Below are 21,607 nucleotides of genomic sequence, written 5' to 3' on the forward strand. Positions count from 1 at the left end.
TTGTAGTCGGCATACTAGCTGGATTGTGTCTTCTGCTTGCCCCATCCATGATCTTCCTCATCCTAGACGGCTGCCTTTTGGGTCTTTGACTGCGTCATGCAGTGGGTTTTGAGGGTTTTCTAATGCTTTGAAGTAAGTCTTGACCTGTTCTAACTTGTTTCTGGCCTGCACTGAAGGAAGGTCAAGCAGGTATCGCATGGTTTCTGTGGGCGTGTCTTTTGCTGTTCCAATGATCAGCCTTATAGCTTCATTTTGAAAAAAGTGGGAGGTGTTTCTCAGGATTGAGCTCCATTGGGTTAACACCTGGAAGGGTGCCACTTGCATGACTGTGCTTAGACTATCACCCACCCAAACCCTGCTCCGCCAAGAGGCATCTCTGCAGTGTGCGGGTTTGTAGGAGTAGGCTGTTCAAGTCACCCTGAAGACATCTCTGCCCTGGGTCTGGAGACTTTCCCGTGGGTATTGTGAAACATTGAGTTCCTGTGTGTGACCCACAACGCAAGTATCCAAGACACACCTCTTATACAGATGATAAGCTGACTGTGTTACACAATTTGTCAATACCAATGATCCTTCTGAATCAATCTGCTCTCAACTAACACACACACACTCTACAAATTGACACCCACTACTGTAAGCCCCCTTCAGTCTAAATTTTATGACAAAACAGTCTTCAAGGCCCTAATAAGTCATCTTTCACTGTGTCATCAGTGTCAAATTGGTGAAAAGGGGGAAGCAAAGCTGTCAGATCATTACATACTTTCACTTCCAAATTTGTTAAATTTTGAAAATTACTCAATTTACTGTCAGCAGCATTGGTTTCCACTGCTGATGCAGAAGTAGTAGTGATGTCTTCTTGGACTTGCACATCTGACAGCTGTGACAAAAAAAGAAAATATATAATTATAGCTTGAATGTTATGACATTTGTTTTAGTTACACATTTTCAGCCAAACTGCACACAACCCCCAAAATCTGTCAGATCTATCCACTGCATTATGCATGTGCAGAATCTCAAGCCAGTGAGTTGTTTAAATTTGCAGCAATAACTATGCCTTATCTATCTATCTATCTATGTGTGTGTGTGTAAACATTCACACTGTCTGTGGAAGTAGCAAGGATCTCACTGTCTCAGTATCATTGTTACAGCACTTTCTGAAAATGTGCAAGCATTTCCACTTGAAAGAAGTATGCGCTGACAAATGTTGTATAGTGCAAATGCTTTGTAGTGTTTGTTTCAGGGGTACACCTAGTCAGTTTTGTACTATGTGTCAGAGATGTATATATCTGTGCTGAATAAAAATCACAGCTAAGAATGTGACCACAAACACACACACACACACACACACACACAAATCCAGTTGAATGATACACCATTGGTGACTGGAAGTTGAAAAAACCGGCCAGCTGGTGTACTGTAATTCTTCGTTTTAAAGGTTAAATTGTGCTTTTGGATTCAAACATTAGGCAGATACGTGTGTGAGAAATGAAGACAGTATAAACATCCGTCTTTGAGAAATCAGACCCAAACATTCTTAGGCTTGGCTGTTGAATTGAAACAAATATATTTTGAAACATGAAAATGAATATTCGATTCAAAATGTCACATACCGTGCTTGTTTTGAAGACCTTGTTCGTAAAATGTGAAGGAATATCATCGCCACTGAGGGTGCGGTCCTCAGTTGGCTTCAGTTCAGTTCACGAAGTGATTCTGAGCTCGCCACACTCTATGCAATCGGTTCGTGGCTGGTATTCGTTGCGATGTCACCTTTTTTTCCTTTGAAGTTCGAACAGCACACACAGTACTTCGTTCCTCCCGTTTTCCCCCAGACCCATTGTGAAGCATTTACACAAGTACGACAATCGACGAACTCGCAACTTTAACTTTTAGAGAGACGTCCCCTGACGAACAAGGTCGATAGCTTTTTCCCGAAAGCAGTCAATGCCGTGTCTCTCGAACAAATCCAGTACGACAACTTAGATTTGTGCAATCAACAACCATCTACCTGAAGATCTAGTCATCAGCCCCATCCACATGTAATATGCGGCTTCTGTTCAAATGTGTGTGTGTGTCAGTTAGAGAGACTAAGAGAGAGAGAGAGAGAGTGTGTGTGTGTGTGTGTGCGCGCGCGCGTGCGCGCGAGCGCGCACATTGTGTGTGTGTGCGTGTGTGTGAGTATGCACAAGTTTATATGCACTTGTATGTATCCTAATTTCCGCTGTATCTGTGTTTGTGTATGATTTTCGATCGATTTATGTTCGTACCTTGTTATGTACTATTCCCCCCAATATTCCTTGTGACCCCGGTACACTTGGTAATAAAGACATATTCTATATTTTTTATCCATATAAATGCGTACATTTGATTCGTACATTAACGACCGGATGCCTCTTTTAACTTGTGTAAATTTATACTTTTTATGTATATATTGATTATGCATGCTATTAACTTCGCAGTTGTAAGGTGCTACCAGTGGCCTGGATGGCGCCCCTCCATTGCTCTTTGAGCCGTTAGGGATGCTGGGGCGATGGTGGGACGGGATTCTGGTTTATAATGGTTTCAGTATAAGCCTACATTGCTTTTTCCTTAAATCTGCATTAACATGTATAATGTGCGATTTGAATGCTCGTACATTGTAATTGTTCATTTAGTCTCATTGTAATATTTTATTAAATGGGTCACGTTTTATCCACTTTACTCAGGCTCCGATGCTTTTTTTTTTTTTTTTTTTTTTGCTTTTTTTTTTTCTCTCACAAAGTGACATTTTATTTACTGCATTGGGCTGCACACATACAGATATTTTTACTCCTGAAATTGATATCGTAATCTCACTGTATATTCTTTAATAGTCGTATTTTTGGTTTACTTATTCCTGCCAACTTTTGTCTTGCGTACAGGTTTTTATGCAGTGCCCCCGTTTGGATTATTTGTGTCAAATCTAGTGTATGTGATGTTGTATCTAACTGTGACATGTTTTATGCGGTGTACTTCGGAACTAACATGTATGTTTCAGTATCGGATCTTTTGTATTTTTCTTGTTCTTTATTTTCATTGCCAGGCAAATCTTTTATTTAGTTCATGTATATAATGATCCATTTAAAAAAAAAAAAATAGCATGCAGGTCAGTTACTGCCTAAATAGCTTTAATTTTAGGCTCTGGCAGTATAAAAAATGTTAATAAATCATCATCCCCCCTCACACCCCTGAAAAAAAAAAAAAAAGAAAAAAAAGAAAGAAGTTTGATACACTTCCACATACGGTTTGCAACAGTAGGTTGTGTGTGTGTGTGCGCGCGTGTGTGTGTGTGAGTGGGCGCGTGAATGTATACATGTGTGTATGTATATGTGTGTGTACATAACACATTATGCGTGCGTCATGTGTGTGTGCACGTGTGCGTGTGGCTGTGCTTGCGTCATAATTTATGTGAGAGCATTTGTCCGCGCACGAGCGCGAATGTGTCTGAAGAGACAACCAGCCTTTCACCGACGCGAAGCAGGGTAAAGCTATCAAAGACGTGTGTGTGTGTGTTTGTGTGTGTGTGTGTGTTCAATGAAAATTATGTGTATGAAATTATGTATGAAAATTTGCGCGGGCATTCGAACACACGCATTTATATATACATACATACATACATATATATATATATATATATATATATATATATATGTGTGTGTGTGTGTGTGTGTGTGTGTGTGTGTCTGAGTGTGTGTGTGTGTGTTTCACAATGGTCTCAACGCGTGCCACGAAGAGATTGCCTTTTGTCATGATCGGCACGGTTAGGAAACGTGTCCGAATTTTTGGTGCTCAGAGAAGACACTCTCTTCTCAAAAATCGTCTTTACTACAGGGTATATAAAACGGAGAATAGGGTAAAGACCTGAATATTGAACCCCCTAAGAATAATGTATTTTACTGTGAATTCAAATCAACATATTTATCTCTCATCGGTAAGTGATAGCCAAGGCACTGGGCTATTGGTGCCGGAGACGTCGTTTGCGAAATTTTAGATTTCAACATTTGAAGAAGAAAAATTCAAATTGTAGCAAATGGTGCAATATCCCAATACTGGTTTTGAAATGGTACCACATGTAATTGGATACTGGACCAAACGCAGAACAAAGACAAAAACAACAATCGTTGAAACAAATTCGAAATTAGCTTTTAATTTCTGAGATTTTCTCGTGGATTACAAACCACAATTGTCAATACATTTATTTGTAATGCTTTCTGGCCGAAATCAAAAGAATGTCAGTGTGTTCTTTGAATTTCCCTTTTAACTCGGATTTGGTGAATTGGTCATTGTAGTGGCAGTCTGTTTCTTTGAGGCACTTGTCCAAGTCTATTGCGACACTTCTGAAAAAGTACCATCAGATGCTGTGGGAACAGTTGTGTGATTAGCCGACAGTCCTCCTGTCGAAAAGAACTGAAGTCGCCGAGATAAAGTCATTCCCTGACTTTTGAGTTGTAGGCTTAGGCCTGCTGGGTGTCGAGCCATCTCTTTCAGTGACATTGCACATGCTGCAAACTCGTGGTCTCGAAAAACGTATGGTTTTCTGGCGAGATACCACTGGATCAGAACCTACTTGCAGCCTTGTTCAATGTGGCTGCTTTCATGTAAGCTTTCGCAAAAAGTGCAGAAACATTCTCTGGAACAATTCTTCTGCCAGCATCGGTGCGCATCCATCTTTGACAACCCTGCTGATAGTAACTCTTCAAAGTCTTGAAGAATGCTCATGCATGGTCTGCTTTCGTTGTGTGGATTGGGGGAGTTCAGTTCTTCTTGGCATAGCTTCTTTGTATGATTTACTGACCTAATAGGGGTATGTCTTTTCTTCGTCATTTTCATCCATGAGCAGATATCGTCTGCAAACTGTACCCATTCACATTAGTTGATAAAGACTGTGATAGATCGTAAGTCAAGATGTTCAAAAGTATTACTGATTTTTGTGAGATTCTTATGCCAAGTGATCTGGGGTTAGAGTTAGTATTTCCCATCTTTGTCTTGATTACTTTATTACTTACAAGCTACCGTTTAGTTAAATATGCATCATGATAACAAATGGATTTTAGTTTACATTTGATTGCCATACTTGATCATATGTTTCTGGTGTCGTTTTTTTTGTCTTCGAACAAATTGATATTTTGTCGTAGTAGTAATATCAACTAAATAATGTATCGCTCTTCTCCCTTATCTAAAGCCTGCTTGATTTATTGAATTTCTTTCACGGTAATGAAGGAACCTGTTAAGCATAAAATTTTCCATTAACTTTCCAGTATAGGAAGTCAAAGCAGTTACCCTGTAATTACCTTCTATCAGTTTTTGGATTGTCTTGTTTGAAAAACAAACCACTATCGATTGTTTCTATAAAGACGGCAACATTCCGTTTGATCAACAACAATGAATATATGATTGTGTATAAATCTAAGGAACGTTTCAGGTAAGTGTTTTAACATTTCATTTCATATGGCAACTGAAAGAATGTTTTAGAATTTGGTCCAGTCAGCTTTTTTATAATGAAAGTTTGGAATCCTGTCTTGCACTATATTTTCAGCAAAGCGATTGTTGATGGTCATTTTACAGTCTTTCCCAGATTTTTTTTTCTTTTCTGAATATAGCTCTACATGGTTTGTAGAATCTGAAAAACAAACCTAGGACGCACAGGTCTCTGTCTTTGTTGCTGAAAATTAGGTCACATTACGCAATACCCTGTACAAATGACCAGCTTTACAAATTCCTGTGGGAACATGCAGAAATTGCACTTCGTTGGAAAGGTCTTGAAAAATTACGGTCAAATCTGTCATCAAACCATATTCATAAGATAAATTACAACAGTAAAAGGCTTATTTGTGTCAGTCACCAGTCAACATAAGATCAGCTTGCCCGAGCATTCCTTGGTCAGCTCCTCCAAAGATATCACAGGAGAGTTTGCTGCAATATATTTTCTTTTGCAGAATATTACTCTACATGGTTTGTAGAATCTGAAGATCAACTCTAGGACCCACAGGTCACTGTCCTATTAGCTGAAAATTAGGTCACATTACACGATACCTTGTACAAATGACCTACTTTACAAATTCTTGCGGGAATATGCAGAAGTTGCACCTCGTTGGAAAAGCCTTGAAAAATTAAATCATATTCATAACATAAGTCACAACAGTTAAAGACTGATTTGTGTGTCCGTCACCAGTAAGCATAAGATCAGTTTGCCCTGGTATTCCTTTGTCACTTCCTCCATAGATAATCACAGGAGAATTAGCATAAGTAACACTGCGGCAGTTACCACATGTAACAGAGCAAGCCAGTCCATGTTTCTTGCAGATCCACCACCTTGAATGACTGACTGGCAACTGTATCCAATTACTTAAGTGTGTCTGGAGCAGGAGGCGGGTCAGCCATGAAAGGCTCAAGATGGTCGTCATTTTCACGCCATCCCTTGTCCTCTGGATTCAGGTTGCAGTCACAGTGCACCCATTGTGGTACTTGAAGATATGACCACATATCGTGATACTTGCTGGCGTCACTGGTTGGTGGCAGAGAGTGGACCTGTACAAAGCTGGGTGATTAGACCCACTTTCCGTTGTACAAGATGATGACAATCTCGCTTGCAGACACCACCCCTTCCACTATTTGGAATACACTTCAGCCGCTTTCTGAAAGATGTTTTCTGCCTTCAGCTCCCTTAGTGTGGGTATGCTTTTTCCCATCCCAAACAACCTTGAGGTTGTGCATAATTATCATGTGATGGCATGCACAAACAGTAATGCCTGGCATATATCCTCTCCAAGTGCCTGCTGTAGCCTCTGGATGACCCACACTCGTTTCTTTATCTCTGACTTAGAACCTGAACTGAAAATTTGGGCTGACATGGTATCAGAGCAAAATCAGCAGGTCAGTGTCTTCTCCAATGACCACAACAGGATGATCAGCTGTATGTCTGATGGCAGTTTCAACATTTTCAACGATCAGGGCGTCTGCATCAATTTGGCTGTGAAGTGCTGGGTGTCCATTTGCCACAAACATCTCACAAAGCACAGTTATGAGCCTCAGCTTGTTCACAAGGTTTGCCAGAAATTCTCCTTTTTTATGATAAAGCGACGTTTGTTTTGAAGTTGACTGGTTCAAACAACACGCCCTGACCGACAAAGATGGGCCATGTCTTTTGTGGACGGATCAGTCCCATAGTCATAACAAACAATGACGGAGGGCTAAATTCATGTTCCCTGGAATAGACTTCATGTTTTGTGATCCTGGATACACTTAATTGGTGGCAAAACCTCTATTTTGTATCCCTTCTGTTAAGTTTTGCTGCTGTTTCGATTCCGAAATTTTTTGCCTTTGAATCTTCTGTCTGGGTGGTGTCAAACTACAGGTTGAGGATCTTCCATGAAGCTGTTCTGAGGGTTAAGTTACCACATTGGTATTTTTGCCTGATCTTAATATCAAAATATCTGCCTCAACGTGTTCAGGAAGTTTGTTCTTTAACATGTGCTTTGTAGTGTATGCATCAACTATATCCCCGCAAAACTGCGTTTTGGATACAAGATCAGACAACGTGGCTTGTTCAACATTATTTACCTCCAAATGTTGACATATTTTGAGGAAAGTGTGCAACCTGGCTTGTTAAGGATCCTCATTCCTAGGACGGGGACGGTTTGGGTTTTTTTGTGTCGGTAAATCAAGCAGGAATGTTCCTGTGTTCTGAGGCTGGCACTGCAGACATCATATGGTACACAGCATCCTATGAAAAAGGTCCTCCCTGCTTGCTGCCTAAATTCTGTCATACCGTTTTTGCCCTGTTGTCATCTCGATCTTTTCAGACACCTAGAATGGCTGCCTGAAATCCATCTTGTGGTTTGGTTTTTACTGGGAAGACTTTATGTGTTTTTCTCCAGTTATGGACATTAGCAGGGAAGCCACAAAACAGACAGTAGATCCTTGGATCATAGGCAGGCTGAAACTCGTCAGGATGGCCATCTGTACAGGCGTTTTGTTTCGTCTAATTGTTTTCTGATTTGTAAAGACAAACCAGCCTTTTGTATGTAATCTCTGTCCAGCACACTTTAAAATGTCACCACACTGTGTGCTGTACCCGTTGACAGTCTTATATCCAGTCTCACCTAATTTCACTGTTGGTTGACTATTATGGAATTTTTAGCAAATGATGCACTTTGCTGCTCTTTCACCTGTAAACTGACCATCTTATTGCCCTCAGTTTTACTTCTTCAGTTAAAATAAATTGTGATATTGACCTTCTGTATTCTCATATTTATCATTAACACACACAGAGACACAGACACACACACAGACACATTAGCCAGAATAATAATCACAGTTTGATAAGTTCGCAAGGAAAAATAATCAGCGTTTATCGGTAGATTTCCAGATCCACGTTGTTAAAGAAAATAAACCCAGAACTCCAGCAACGAACGTTGAGTCAAACATGAGCATTCCCACTAACTTTAACAATTTCGTCATAATTACGTATCGACTATCGAGATATCAAAATATAATTACTTAGAATTAATGTGTTACATTGCGAGCTGGGTCATATTTCGTTTGTGTTAAAGAATGAAAACATGCAAGAAAGCATGTTACTCCTGTCCATTTTTCTTCTTCGGGGAGATCCGCCGATTCCGCGGGATTTGAATTTCTTGTTTGGCCATAGTTTTTCAAGGTCGGTTACCAGTGAGTATACGCCTGTCGGTATATCGCGGCAAGCGCAATGATATGATAAGAACTACGCTTTTCTGGGTAGCGGACGCCGCCGTTTACACGCCGTGTCAACACACCTCATAAAATTCTCGACTTGGGCAGAGGCGCTTTAGCGTGTCAGAGCGGTCAGTATTTTAGCAAATCATAGCGTTCGAAAACTTAATTTGTTAATTATGACCACATGCCAAACTTTTGTGCGTCCTAGGGTGTTTTTCTTGTTATTGATGACTTTATTCTAACCTGTGAGAAGAAAAACAAAATTATATTGCAGCTATTTCCATTCAGTTGAACAATTAGTTTCGGTAGACCGAATGGGGAATGGGCATTAAAATCACCGGCAATAAACCATTTTTCATTCCGTTCCAGTATGTTTGTTTTTTACCATTCTCTCTCTCTCTCTCCATATTGTGTGTGTGTTTGTGCGCGCGCGATGGGTGCGAGCTTGGATCGGCCGTGAACTGTACCACCGGTCAAATATTGCACACTTATGGTACAATATTAAAATTCCACTTTCTGCAAAAACAAGCCAACAGCCTGTTGCCATCTCATCTGACAGAACTATATTTTTCTTTTTTTTTTCTCAGGTTGCAGTGTTACAGTTTCCAATAATTCGCATCACATCAATCATCCGAGAGCAACTAACTGCATGGGTCACACGGAATTCTAAGCATGATGTTGGACAAAACCACCTGAGATGAAACGAAAGACCTTGCCCTTTTCCTTCCTGCAATGTTCACGCCATTTTGTGACGCCTGCGGGCACCAGTGAAGTCACAACCTAAAGAACGACAGATCAGATCGCGGCATACTTTCCGAGTTATCGAAAATGGCTAAAGGTACGATTGAGGAGAAGGTACAGTTTCCAAGCCTTTACCCTACGGACTGAAGATCTTTTCCGTTTTTGGGTGTTTTAAATTCAGATTCAGATTCATGCGCGCAAAGTGTAGAAAATTATGGCGTTGAGTCGTGTTTTCAAACGGGTTCTCAAAAGCATAAATTTCGCCCCATTTTGAATTGAATTAAGATTAAAAAGATTAAAAATCCAAACCGTTTGAGATAGGGATCGCCGCGGGAGACCGATCAACGGAAAACGAACCAATCACACATATATGTGCCCCTGTATTTTCACAATGTATTTACATGGATCTTGGGATCGAACATTGGGTCTCACAGATTTATAGATTTCCATAAATTTACGGAAAAATCTCATCATGGCAGGGTCCTGGGAAGGAGGGGGCGGGGGGGGGGGGGGGGGGTATTTCGTGGAAGGAAATGCATGAAAGAATGAATAGATAAGTAAATAAAGATATAAGTCTAGTGTATCAGAAACAGTGAGGAGGGAAATCTATAGGTCATCTCTATGTTCACCCAGCTCTATATGTTCCCTGAAATTTACATTTTGTAGGTCTTTGCTCCACCAGGTCAGTGGTCCTTCAGGTCAGTGTTCACCCAGGTCTATGGTCATTATTGACTACTGTTGACCACAACCCTAGTGCTCTGACTGTGTTATTTGTCACATTTTTGCATTGTGATGTCTTGATGAGTTTTTATGACCACTGCCTGACCACTGTTGACAACTGCTGACCTTTGTGTTTAGATTGCACTTCTTTGTGATGATTATACAGTTCTTGGTAGAATTTGACCATTAGCTGACCATTACATTCTGCTGATCATTGTTGACCATTACTGATCACACTGACTACCTCGCAAAGCAGTCAGATTGCATGTGTGTGTGTGTGTGGGGGGGGGGGGGGGGGAGGGGGGGGGGCGGTTGGGGGACGGGGGGGGGGGGGGGGGAGTTGCATGTTCATGTTTTATTATGATGCCTTGGTAGTTTTTGACTGCGTACTCACTACTGTTGACCACAACTTACCACTAACTGTTCAGAGTGTATTATTTTGTGACAGTTACTGTGTATTGGGACTTCTTGGCAGAATTTGACTTAACTCGCCACTGTTGACTCCTGTGTTTCACTGCTAACCAAAAGTGACCACTATTGATCATGATACCAAAGTTTACAGAATGTGGGCATTTTGACATGTTTTTTATGTATGTAAAATTAAGACTACTTGGTTTGATGATTCATTGACCAGTTCTGACTACTAGTCAAAAGTATGCAGCTTGAGTCATGTTAACATCTGTTTTGCATTATGTGTTCTTTCTTATGCAATATCAGCACTTTTTCATATGCTTTGATCGCTTACCACTGCTGACCAGCCACTACCTGACCATTACCCAAATGTGTATGATGAAACAGGTATAGACCTGGGGGGAACTTAAACCTACTTATGTGGAGTGATGGCGTAGAGGTAACGCGTCCACCTAGGAAGCGAGAGAATCTGAGAGCACTGGTTCAAATCACGGCTCAGCCGCCGATATTTTCTCCCCCTCCATTAGACCTTGATTGGTGGTGTGGATGCTAGTCATTCAAATGAGACGATAAATCGAGGTCCCATGTGCAGCATGCACTTAGTGCACATAATAGAACCCATGGCAACAAAAGTGTTGTTCCTGGCAAAATTCTGTAGAAAAATCCACTTCAATAGGAAAAACAAATAAAAACTGCACGCAGGAAAAAATACTAAAAAAAAAAAAAAAAAAGAGTGGCGCTGTAGTGTAGCGACACGCTCTCCCTGGGTAGAGCTGCCCAAATTTCACAGAGAGAAATCTGTTGTGATAAAAAGAAATACAAATTCAAATACTGGGATGTAGAACTGGGGGATTATAGATATGGGGAGCATAGACATTATCCTAGAATCTCTACAATGAAACTGATAGTCGGGCGGATAATCAGGGTTAGGGTAGTAGATGTTATGGGTGTGTGGGTGGAGGGAGGTGGGAGTGAGTGAAGGGACAAGTGAAGCATCAGGGGTGGACAAATGGTGGGTTGGAAGACTGATGGCTAGGAACCTTTGGAAGGAGAAGGTGAGTAGGAGCTGTGTGGAGGGGGTGGGTTGTTTTACAGTTCCAAAGGACTAATATCCACAAAAACCCACTTTTGAAGAAATGTATGTTTTAAAAAGCTAATTAAAAAAAAAAAAGCTTCTCCATGTTTTTTTTTTTTATTTCCCTTATAAAGAAAACCATTTATACAGAAACACATTCATTTTTCTGAAGGAATAAAGCCTTGCCGTACGTTGTGAGTTCCCCTTACCATACATTGTGGGTCTCCAGGGACCCATGCCTTTCTCTGAAGGAATAAAGCCTTGCCGTACGTTGTGAGTCTCCAGGGACCCATGCTTACTTTTCTAGAGGAACTAAACCTTGCCCTACATCATAGGTGTGTGTACGGATCTAGGAAATTTGTGATAAATTTAGAAGCATGGAATGGACTGGTTCCTTATTATGTTTGTTGTGTATATGTAGATGGATTGGTGTATACGAAATGACATGGAGTTCACAAATGACAAATGAACGTAATAAGCTTTTATGCAAGTGATTCAACTTGCCTCTTTGTTTCAATATATATGGTCATGTGAATAGCCCATCCATACATGTGATCATGCATACATGTGCCTGCACTTATTTACCCCACACAGATCTGTCTTTGAACACTGTATCACATGCTGTGGTACTCAAACCAATTGTGATGTGTTCCAGTGACTGTGTGTCGTTTGATGTAAATGCGCTCTCATAGATGCGGTGTGTTTGTGTGTTCTTGTTGTTAAAGTTGTTTGTGTGTGTGAATGTGTGTATACATGCAAATGAATGTGCATGCATGTGCATGTTTGTGTTGATTTGTATGTGCATGCATGTGTTCGTCCATGTGAGAGAATGAACATCGTTGGTGTGCTTGTGATGCACCTCAGAAGTGTGAGCATGCAGTTGTAATTTAGAGAGGGAGCATGTGACGGAGCCTCCATTGAGGAATTCACACTAAAGACGCTGACGTAACACATACATATAAAGGATATTCAATATGTAATGGTAAAAAGAGACACAGAAATGCATGTTTTCTGACATATGCAGTTTTGCCTTCTTCAGTTTCAGCATCAGCACCACCATTGGCTTACTTATCACAAGCATCCACACCACCATTGACATAATCAACACTGCCATTGCGATAATCATCACAGTCATCCACACTGCTACTGACAAAATCTTCATCATCATCAACATCACCACTGACACAATCATCACCATTACCAACAACACCATTGGCATAGTCATCACAGTCATCAATATCTCCATTGACACTATCATAATAATTATCACCACCACCACTGGCATAATGATAATCATCACAGTCATCAATACTGCCATAGACATGACCATTATGGTCACTGACACCACAAGTGACACAACTATCACAGTTACCAATACCACTAACAAAAATCATGATAAACATCACCATTGATACAATAATCATGATCAACTACATAACCATTGATACAATCGTCACAGACATCAACACTGCCACCAACAGAATCATCACATTTATCAACACTACCATCAAGCCAATCATAATTATCAACATCACAATCGATAGATAGTCTGTGTGGTTGTCAAAACTGCAGCTGATGCAATCATCACAATCACCAACACAATTGTCTTGATTATCAACACCACCATTGACACAACCATCACAGTTATCAACACTGCTGTCAAGAGCAATCATCAACAAACATCAGCACCACCAAAGATACAATCAACATGACCATCCACACCACTATTGATACAATCGCCTTGATCCTCAGTACAATTTCAGACACAATCGTCACAGTCATCAACACCACCATTGACACAATTTTCACAGTCATTTACATGACCATCAACACAATCATGATTATTAACCTTGCCATTTGCACAATCATTGCAATCAACACCACCACCATGAACACAATCATCATGATCATCAACATTGCTGTTGACACAATTATCACAACAATTTACACTGCTGTTGGCAAAATCATCAACACCACCACTGACACATCCACCATAACCATCAACACCGCCATGATCATCAACACTTTTTGACACAATCAGTACAATCATCAACACCGCCATTAACATAGTTATCAACACCGCCACTGATACAAATATCAGCACCATCTTTGACACAGTTATCATCAACATAATCATCAACACCACTACCAACATCAGTGTTGACAGTGACACAATTATCACCACCACTTCTGACCCAATCACCATAGCTATCAATATCACCAATAGCACAATCATCAAAGTCATCAACACAGCCATTGACACAATCATTAACAATGCCACTGACACAATCCTGAACACCATCATTGACACAATCATCAACTCCACCATCGATAAAATCATCATGGTATCAACATTGCCATTGACACAGTCATCAACACTGCCATTGGTGCAATCATCAACACCACTATAGACACAACAACACGACCATTAGTACAATTGTCAATCTGATTAATAGTACCGTTCATGCAATCATGAACATTAACACTGACATTGGCACAGTCAACACAGTCATCAACACCACCATAGACTCAGTCATCACCACAGCCACTGGCACCACTTCTGACCCAACCACCATAACCCTCAGCATCACCAGTGGCACAGTCATCAAAGTCATCAATACAGCCATTGACACAATCATCACAAGCATCTTGAACACCACTGACACAATCCACAACATCACCTTTGACGCAATCATTACAGTCATCACCACCTCCATTGACACAATTAACTCTGCTATTCAGTCATCAGCATCATCATCACAGTCATCAACACTACCATTGACACAATCATCAACTCCACCACTGACAAAAACTACAGTCATTGACACAATCGCTGACACTGCCATTGACACAGTCATCACAATCATCAACACCGCTAACAACACATTCATCAATACAATCATTATTACAATCATCAACATGGTCATTATCATGACCAAATTCCTTTTCATCTTTGTCCCAACTATCACTTTTAAAACTGTGTGTGGTATGAAATCTTCCACAACTCAAATTAAGCGAATGAAAACTGTTGTTGTTTTTTTTACAAGAGGAACATGAAAAGTAAATGGCTGCATACCTGTACCCCCGGGGCACTGCTACTCCTCCTCTGAATCTCCTTCTTCACAGCCTGACCAGCAAACAGCAGATGGGACAGACCCAGCCTTGAATAGTCAATATCGTCCACACCCACTTTGAACAGGTCAGCTGGGCTTGGGACGATCCTCGGGGCCAGACCAGGTGGCAACTTGTTTCGCTAGAAGATCTTGCCCTCGGATGTCCACACCCTGTTTGCAGTGGGTAGACTCTTCACATATCCCAACAGTCTGGCACACGGTGGAGTCGGGTCATCTTTGATGCTGACGGAACTATATCTGTCCTTGCCATTAAGGTTCTTCTTCAACTTCGTTACCTCCTGCCTATTCCACCTGGATACGAACTTGACTAGCACGGGCCTGGATCCATTCTTGGGCTTCCCAGCTTTGTGACAGGCAGCAATGTCACTGATCTTGACCTTGGCCCCTGCAGCTCTTAGGACAGCCATGGCCTTGATTTCCACATCCTCCGCGATCTCTCCCTCTGCCATTTTGATGCCAGCACTTGGTCATAACAGAGCGAATTTGGAGAATGCAATGTCTGATGATGAATGTTGTTGTCTTGTTGGACTGTAAACAGTGAAGAGATCAGAAAGGTGAAGAACCAGAGAAAGCGTGAAAGCATTGTGTGGAGAGTTTATATAACCAGAGGCCAAATATAACTGTCAGGGCATTTCCGTATAAATGTATAAAAATCTGTATGTTTGTGTCTGTATGTGTTTTGTATTGTATTACTTTTTGCTACAACAGATTGGTCTGTTCTAAATGTGGGCTGCTCTTCCCAGTGAAAGCGTGTTGCCACAGTACAGCACCAAGCTTTTTCTTTCTTTCTTTCTTTCTTGTTCTTCTGTCAGAGTTTGTGAGTGTATTTGTTTTTGCTCATCAACATGAATTTTTCTATATAATTTCTCATGGGACAACTTTTTGTTGTTGTTGGTTGTTTTATGTGCGCTGCACACTGGACTTCAGTTTATTGCCTCATCCACATAAATAGCACCCAGACCACCCCTCAAGGTCAAGTGGAGAGGAGAATAAAAACCCTGGTCCTTATATGGGACTCAAATCTGTGGACACTGGCTTGCTAGTTGACCACATTACCACAAGACCACAGTTAGTGTATGTATGTGTGTTTGATTTTTTGCTGATGGGTGTACAAGTCTTTAAAAACATCTATCAGAAATTATGGACTATGAAGGGTGACTGTGTTGCCCTTTACCTTAGTACAAACACATCACAAACATTGAAGAGTGTGCTCAGCTTTATTTCATTGCCACATCACACTTTACTAAACAGTGATAAGCATAGTTAGTCAAAGCACCCAGAATGTCCTGGTTATATTTCTTAAGGCATACTTAGATATTGTTTCCACTGACTGCAGATTTACAGTCAAGATGAATTGAATTTTTATCCCATGAGCTTGAAGAAATGGCTTCACCATCATATATTTGCATTTTCAGTTGTGTTTCTTAAAACATCTTGGATGGTTCCCCTCTTCAAACTTGTCTTTTCATCTCTTTTGCTGAGAAAGACTGAGAAGGTTAAAGTACTGTTTATTGGAAACAATATTTATATACAGTATTGTTTCCAAGAAACATGATTGGTGTTTTAGAATTTTGTTTTGTTTTTGACTCACTTGTGTAAACAAAGTGAGTCTATGTTTTAACCCGGTGTTCGGTTGTCTGTGTGTGTGTGTCTGTGTGTCCGTGGTAAACTTTAACATTGACATTTTCTCTACAACTACTTTGTCAGTTGACACCAAATTTGGCATAAAAATAGGAAAAATCCAGTTCTTTCCAGTCATCTTGTTTAAAACAATATTGCGCTTCTGGGATTGGCACAAAAAAATAAAGAATGAAGCCTAATTATATGCAAACTGCATTTACTGTTATATTTATATTTTTTGTATTCTCTAAACTTGGCACTTTGATCTGATATTCTGACCCAACAGCTAGAGCAGTCATTATTATCATTTTTTGTTCAAACAGGAACTTCTTTTGCTAAGCATGGAAGTTTTATTTATTTTGCAAACGTTTTGGTGCAGATAGTAAAAAAGGGAAATTACTATGTAATGCTAGTGGAGTTAATTTGCTTTAAACTGATCTTTCTCATATTAAACATTACATTTTGAAACAAGAGAGGCAAGGCCTTCAAGACTCACTTGTGATGCACTTTTTTTTTTAAATCCAAGCTTTTTATGTATTGAGTATAATTTCAAAATGTAATGTTTAAGATGAGAAAGATCAGTTTAAAGCAAACTAAGTTCCCCAGCAGAGTAATTTCCCTTGTTCTGCAATCTACAACAAAATGTTTGCAATAAATAAAACTTCCATGCTTAGCAAAAGAAGTTCCTGTTTGAACAAAAAATAATAATGACAGATCCTTTGTTGGGTCGAATATCAGATCAAAGTGCCAAGTTTAGAGAATACAAAAAATATAAATATAACAGTAAATGCATTATACTCAATACATAAAAACTTGGATTTTTTTTAAAGTGTATCACAAGTGAGTCTTGAAGGCCTTGCCTTTCTTGTTGTCTTTACAGTGATTTTCCAAATTTTTGAAAGTTTTGTTTTCAAGAATATAAATGTTTGTGTCCTTTTCAGCAATGTTTCCAAGTACAACTACTGTTTTTCTGATTACCCATTTCCTGATCATGTTACTGACTACCCTCACCACTCAGAGATGGCCCAGTACATTGTGGATTATGCACAGCATTTCGGTCTGCAAGACATCATTCGCTTTTACACTAAAGTTATCAGAGTCACACAAAAAGGTCAGTGTATCATATGATTGGTGTGTGTGTGTGTGTGTGGAGAAATGTCAAACCCATATATTTTTGGCCTCGTACTCAGTTATTGCCACTCCTATACATGCAAATGAGAAAGGAAAATGTGATCTTTACCCTTATAATAGGAAGTTGTATTTGGAGACTGTAAAAAAGACTATATAAGAATGTTCAGTATCTGTTTATAACAGAAGAGGAGAGGCAGCCAGACAACTTAGTTACCCCATCTTATAATCAATGATTGATTTTACATTTGCAGTAAAGACAGATCTGGATACCTTCTGATCTTTTCAATGCAGCCCCTTCAGTATATGAAAGGCCTATCATGGAGACAAGTTGACATTTTTCAGAACATTCAAGGCAAAGGTCTGCTTTGAAGTTGTCAAAACATTGAGGTCCAGCATGTTTGTTCCAAAGACAAAAGCCCATTTGAACAAAAACATATTTCTAAGTCTTTATAAGGAAACATACAAGCATACACTCATGCAAAAAATGAATAGATCATTAAAAAGAAGAGGGGGGGAAAAAGAAGAAAAAATCAGAGGTGATGTTTACCTTATCCTGAATTAGAATTCACTGTGTTTGACAGAAGAGAAGTGGGAGGTGGTAGTGGACAGGGTGGAGGAGGATGGACAAACTCTGTGTGGGGAGACAAAGGTCATCCAATGCCGTTTCCTGGCTGTCGCTTCTGGCCACCATGCCAAACCCAGCTACCCCTCCTTTCCTGGAGAGGAAACTTTTAAAGGTGTGGTTCTGACACTGTTTGTGTGCATGGGTGTGTTGGCTCTGTTGTACTGTTGCATATTAATTTACATTCAACAAGGTGTCAGGTCAGGGGCATAGCCCTTGCTACTAGTACCCAGTACTACCTGCTGCATGTGTCTCCCAACAACGGACTAGGCAGAGAAGGAAACCTTTCCCAGCGGCTGTAAAGGCGGAAGAAGATGACCAAAGGGCAGGGGGAGCTCTTATCATTGGCTGGAAGTCCTCCTAGTAGATGGAACTCTGAAGAAAAAACCTGCACCTGCCGAGGCCATTCTACACGTGGCAGTATCTGCACCTGTGGGACTCTGAGCATCAGTAAGCAAGAGAGTGGGAAAGGGACTGCACAACTCCCCTTCACTAAAAAAAAGTCACCTGTGCTGGTAAGGCAACCAGGCTAATGTCAGAACGACGAGCTAGCCCTTCAACACCCAGCTTTCCCAAGCCCTGCGGCGATGGAGAATTGGTAACGGGGATAGGCAGAGGATGCTGCTGGCAGTTCCTAGTCACAACTCTGCACGCAGGCAGCTGTGGGGTGATGGTCGTCCGCCATAGACTGGGGTAGATGCGGCGCCCATATCCTCCCACAGCATCAGAGCAGCCTTTATTAGGGACAGCACTGCTCTCCCCACACGGGGAAGGGGAGATAAAAGGATCCCAAAACAAAGCCTGCCTCACCTTGTACCTAGTAGGAAACCGCACCTACTTGGACATCCAACAGTAGCGGTCGAAAACAGAAGAAAAGAACCAGGAGTCATGCCCTAACTCTGGGTGCCTGGAATGTTCGCACCCTTTTGGACAGAGACGACAGACCACAAAGGCGTACAGCGCTCATTGCTTGAATGCTTGATTGCAACCAGGTGGACATAGCAGCCCTGAGCGAAACCAGGTTTACCGGTGAAAGCCAGCTGGAGGAAGTTGGAGGGGGCTACACCTTCTACTGCATAGGGAAGCCAGATGGCACCCCAAGAACCTCAGGTGTGGGCTTTGCCATACAAACCAAACTTGCACGACAGCTTGACAGCCTTCCATGTGGGATAAACAATAGGCTGATGACCCTGCATCTGAAGCTGTCCGAGGATCGCTTCTCTGCAGTCATCAGCTGCTATGCCCGACAGTGACCAACCCTGATGACATCAAAGAAGTTTTCTATGAGGAGCTCAGCCGCACCATTTCAGCGGTAGACCAGGCTGATCATCCTTGGGGAGTTCAATGCCCACGTCGGCGTGGACTTTACCTCATGGCCAAAAGTCCTAGGACAGCACAGTACTGGCAAGTACAACTCTAATGGACTGCTTTTGCTCTCGTTTTGCGCGCAGCCTGGACTGACCATCACCAACACCCTCTTCCAACAAGCGGACAAGTACAAGAACATTTGGACACAGCCCCGCTCCAAGCAGTGGCACATGCTGGACTATGTGATTGTCCGGCAGAGGGACAGAAGCGATGTTTCCATTACATGCTGCATGAGAGGAGCAGTCTGTTGGTCGGACCATCGCCTGGTACGCAGCAAGATGAACATCAGACTTGCACGCAAGCTCCAACCAGCCCAGCAGAAACCCCATAGGAAGCTGAACATCCACCACCTCCCTATCATGAAGGGCATGCTGCAGCAGCAAATCCAAGCAGCTCTCCAAGAAATTCCTGCATCGACTAATGTAGAAGAGGTATGGAGCACCTTTAGAGATGCTGTGTACACAGCAGCAGCTGACACACTCGGCTTTGTACAGAGGAGCCACAAAGACTGGTTTGACAAGAATGACTTTGGAATCTCCAAGCTCCTGAACACACTGCATATACGGCATCGGGATCACATTTTCGATAAAGACTGTCAGAGGAAGAAGAACCAGTACTTGAAAAGCAAGCAACTCTTACAGAAGAGACTGCGTGAGATGAAGAACACCTGGTGGAAGAGAAAGTTTGTAGAGTTTCAGTCTGCTGCTGATGCTCACGACACAAAGACCTTCCATGATGGTCTCCGAGCTGTGTATGGGCCGAGAGTCACAGGATCAACCCCTGTCTGAGCCTTGGACCAGACCACCCTCCTGACAGACAAGAAAGACATCCTTGCCCGCTGGGCAGAGCACTTCAACACCCTCCTCAACAGGGACTTGTCCATATCTGATGAGGTAATTGCAGCCCTCCCACAGCTACCAGTCAATGACTTGCTAGCTGCCCCTCCCACCAAGGTCGAGACCCGGAAGGCCCTTAAGCTGACAACGTCAGGAAAAGCACCAGGAGCAGATGGAATCCAGGCCGACATCTACAAGTATGGAGGTGAGGTGCTGACAGACAAGCTGACCGCCCTGTTCCAGTCTATCTGGGAGAGAGGGGAGGTCCCCCAGGATTTCAAGCATGCTTCAGTTGTCCACATTTACAAATGGAAGGGAGACAAAACATCCTGCAATAACCACCGTGGAATCTCTCTCCTCTGCATCGCCGGCAAGATCTTTGCCCGCATCATACTAAACAGACAGGTTGACAATGTCTCCAACACAGTCATCCCTGAAGCACAGTGCGGCTTCCGCTCAGGCAGGGGAACATGTAACATGGTGTTTGCTGTATGCCAGATGCAAGAGAAGTGCCGTGAGCATAACAAGGAACTCCACATGGCCTTTGCAGACCTAAGGCCTTCGACACAGTGAACCGCTGTGGTCTGTGGAAGATCCTCCTAAAGTTCAGTTGCCCAGAGAGCCTAATCCAGCTGATTGCGTCATTCCACGATGGCAAGCAGGCGAGAGTACAGGAAGATACTGACATGTTGGATCCGTTCCTTGTGGTAAATGGAGTGAAGCAGGGCAGCGTCCTGGCACCCACACTGTTCTTCATTCTCTTCTCTGCCATGCTGATTGACGCCTTCTAAGACTGTGACTGGGGCATCTACATTCAGTTTCACACAGATGGCAAACTTTTCAACTTGCGGCAACTCCAGGCTAGGTCCAGGTTTGAGGCACTGTTGAGAGAGTTCCTCTTCGCTGATGACTGTGCGCTTGCTGCACACACCCACGAGGACATGCAGTTCATTATGAACAGGTTCTCAACCTTCTGAAGGCACTTTGGACTCGCCATCAGCCTCAGCAAGACCGAGTCCATGTACCAACCAGCTGGCTCACAGAACGCCAGTGCCTCCCCCCCACCTGCAATCAAGATCGATGACACAGAGATCAAGTCAGTTGACAAGTTTTGCTACCTGGGCAGCACTCTATGCAGCAACGGAGCCCTTGATGCAGAAGTGACACTGCACATCGCCAAGGCCAGCTCTGCCTTTGGCAGACTCAACAACAGGCTGTGGAACAACAAAGGCATCAGGCT

At 42.0% G+C, this 21,607-nt stretch overlaps 1 protein-coding gene across 2 annotated transcripts in view; it reads left to right on the forward strand.

The window, feature by feature from the left end:
• The window catches only part of LOC143289059 (flavin-containing monooxygenase 5-like), an 89,451-nt gene that overhangs the window by 8,280 nt on the left and 59,564 nt on the right, over window positions 1–21,607 (forward strand). For both annotated transcript variants that reach the window (XM_076597875.1, XM_076597876.1), the window contains 2 exons: window positions 17,352–17,521; window positions 18,123–18,278. In XM_076597875.1, coding sequence (XP_076453990.1) covers window positions 17,352–17,521; window positions 18,123–18,278 — 326 coding nt within the window. The remainder of the gene's footprint in view (window positions 1–17,351; window positions 17,522–18,122; window positions 18,279–21,607) is intronic.

Source organism: Babylonia areolata, chromosome 13 (assembly GCF_041734735.1).
Source record: "Babylonia areolata isolate BAREFJ2019XMU chromosome 13, ASM4173473v1, whole genome shotgun sequence".
Taxonomy (NCBI): Eukaryota; Metazoa; Mollusca; class Gastropoda; order Neogastropoda; family Buccinidae; genus Babylonia; species Babylonia areolata.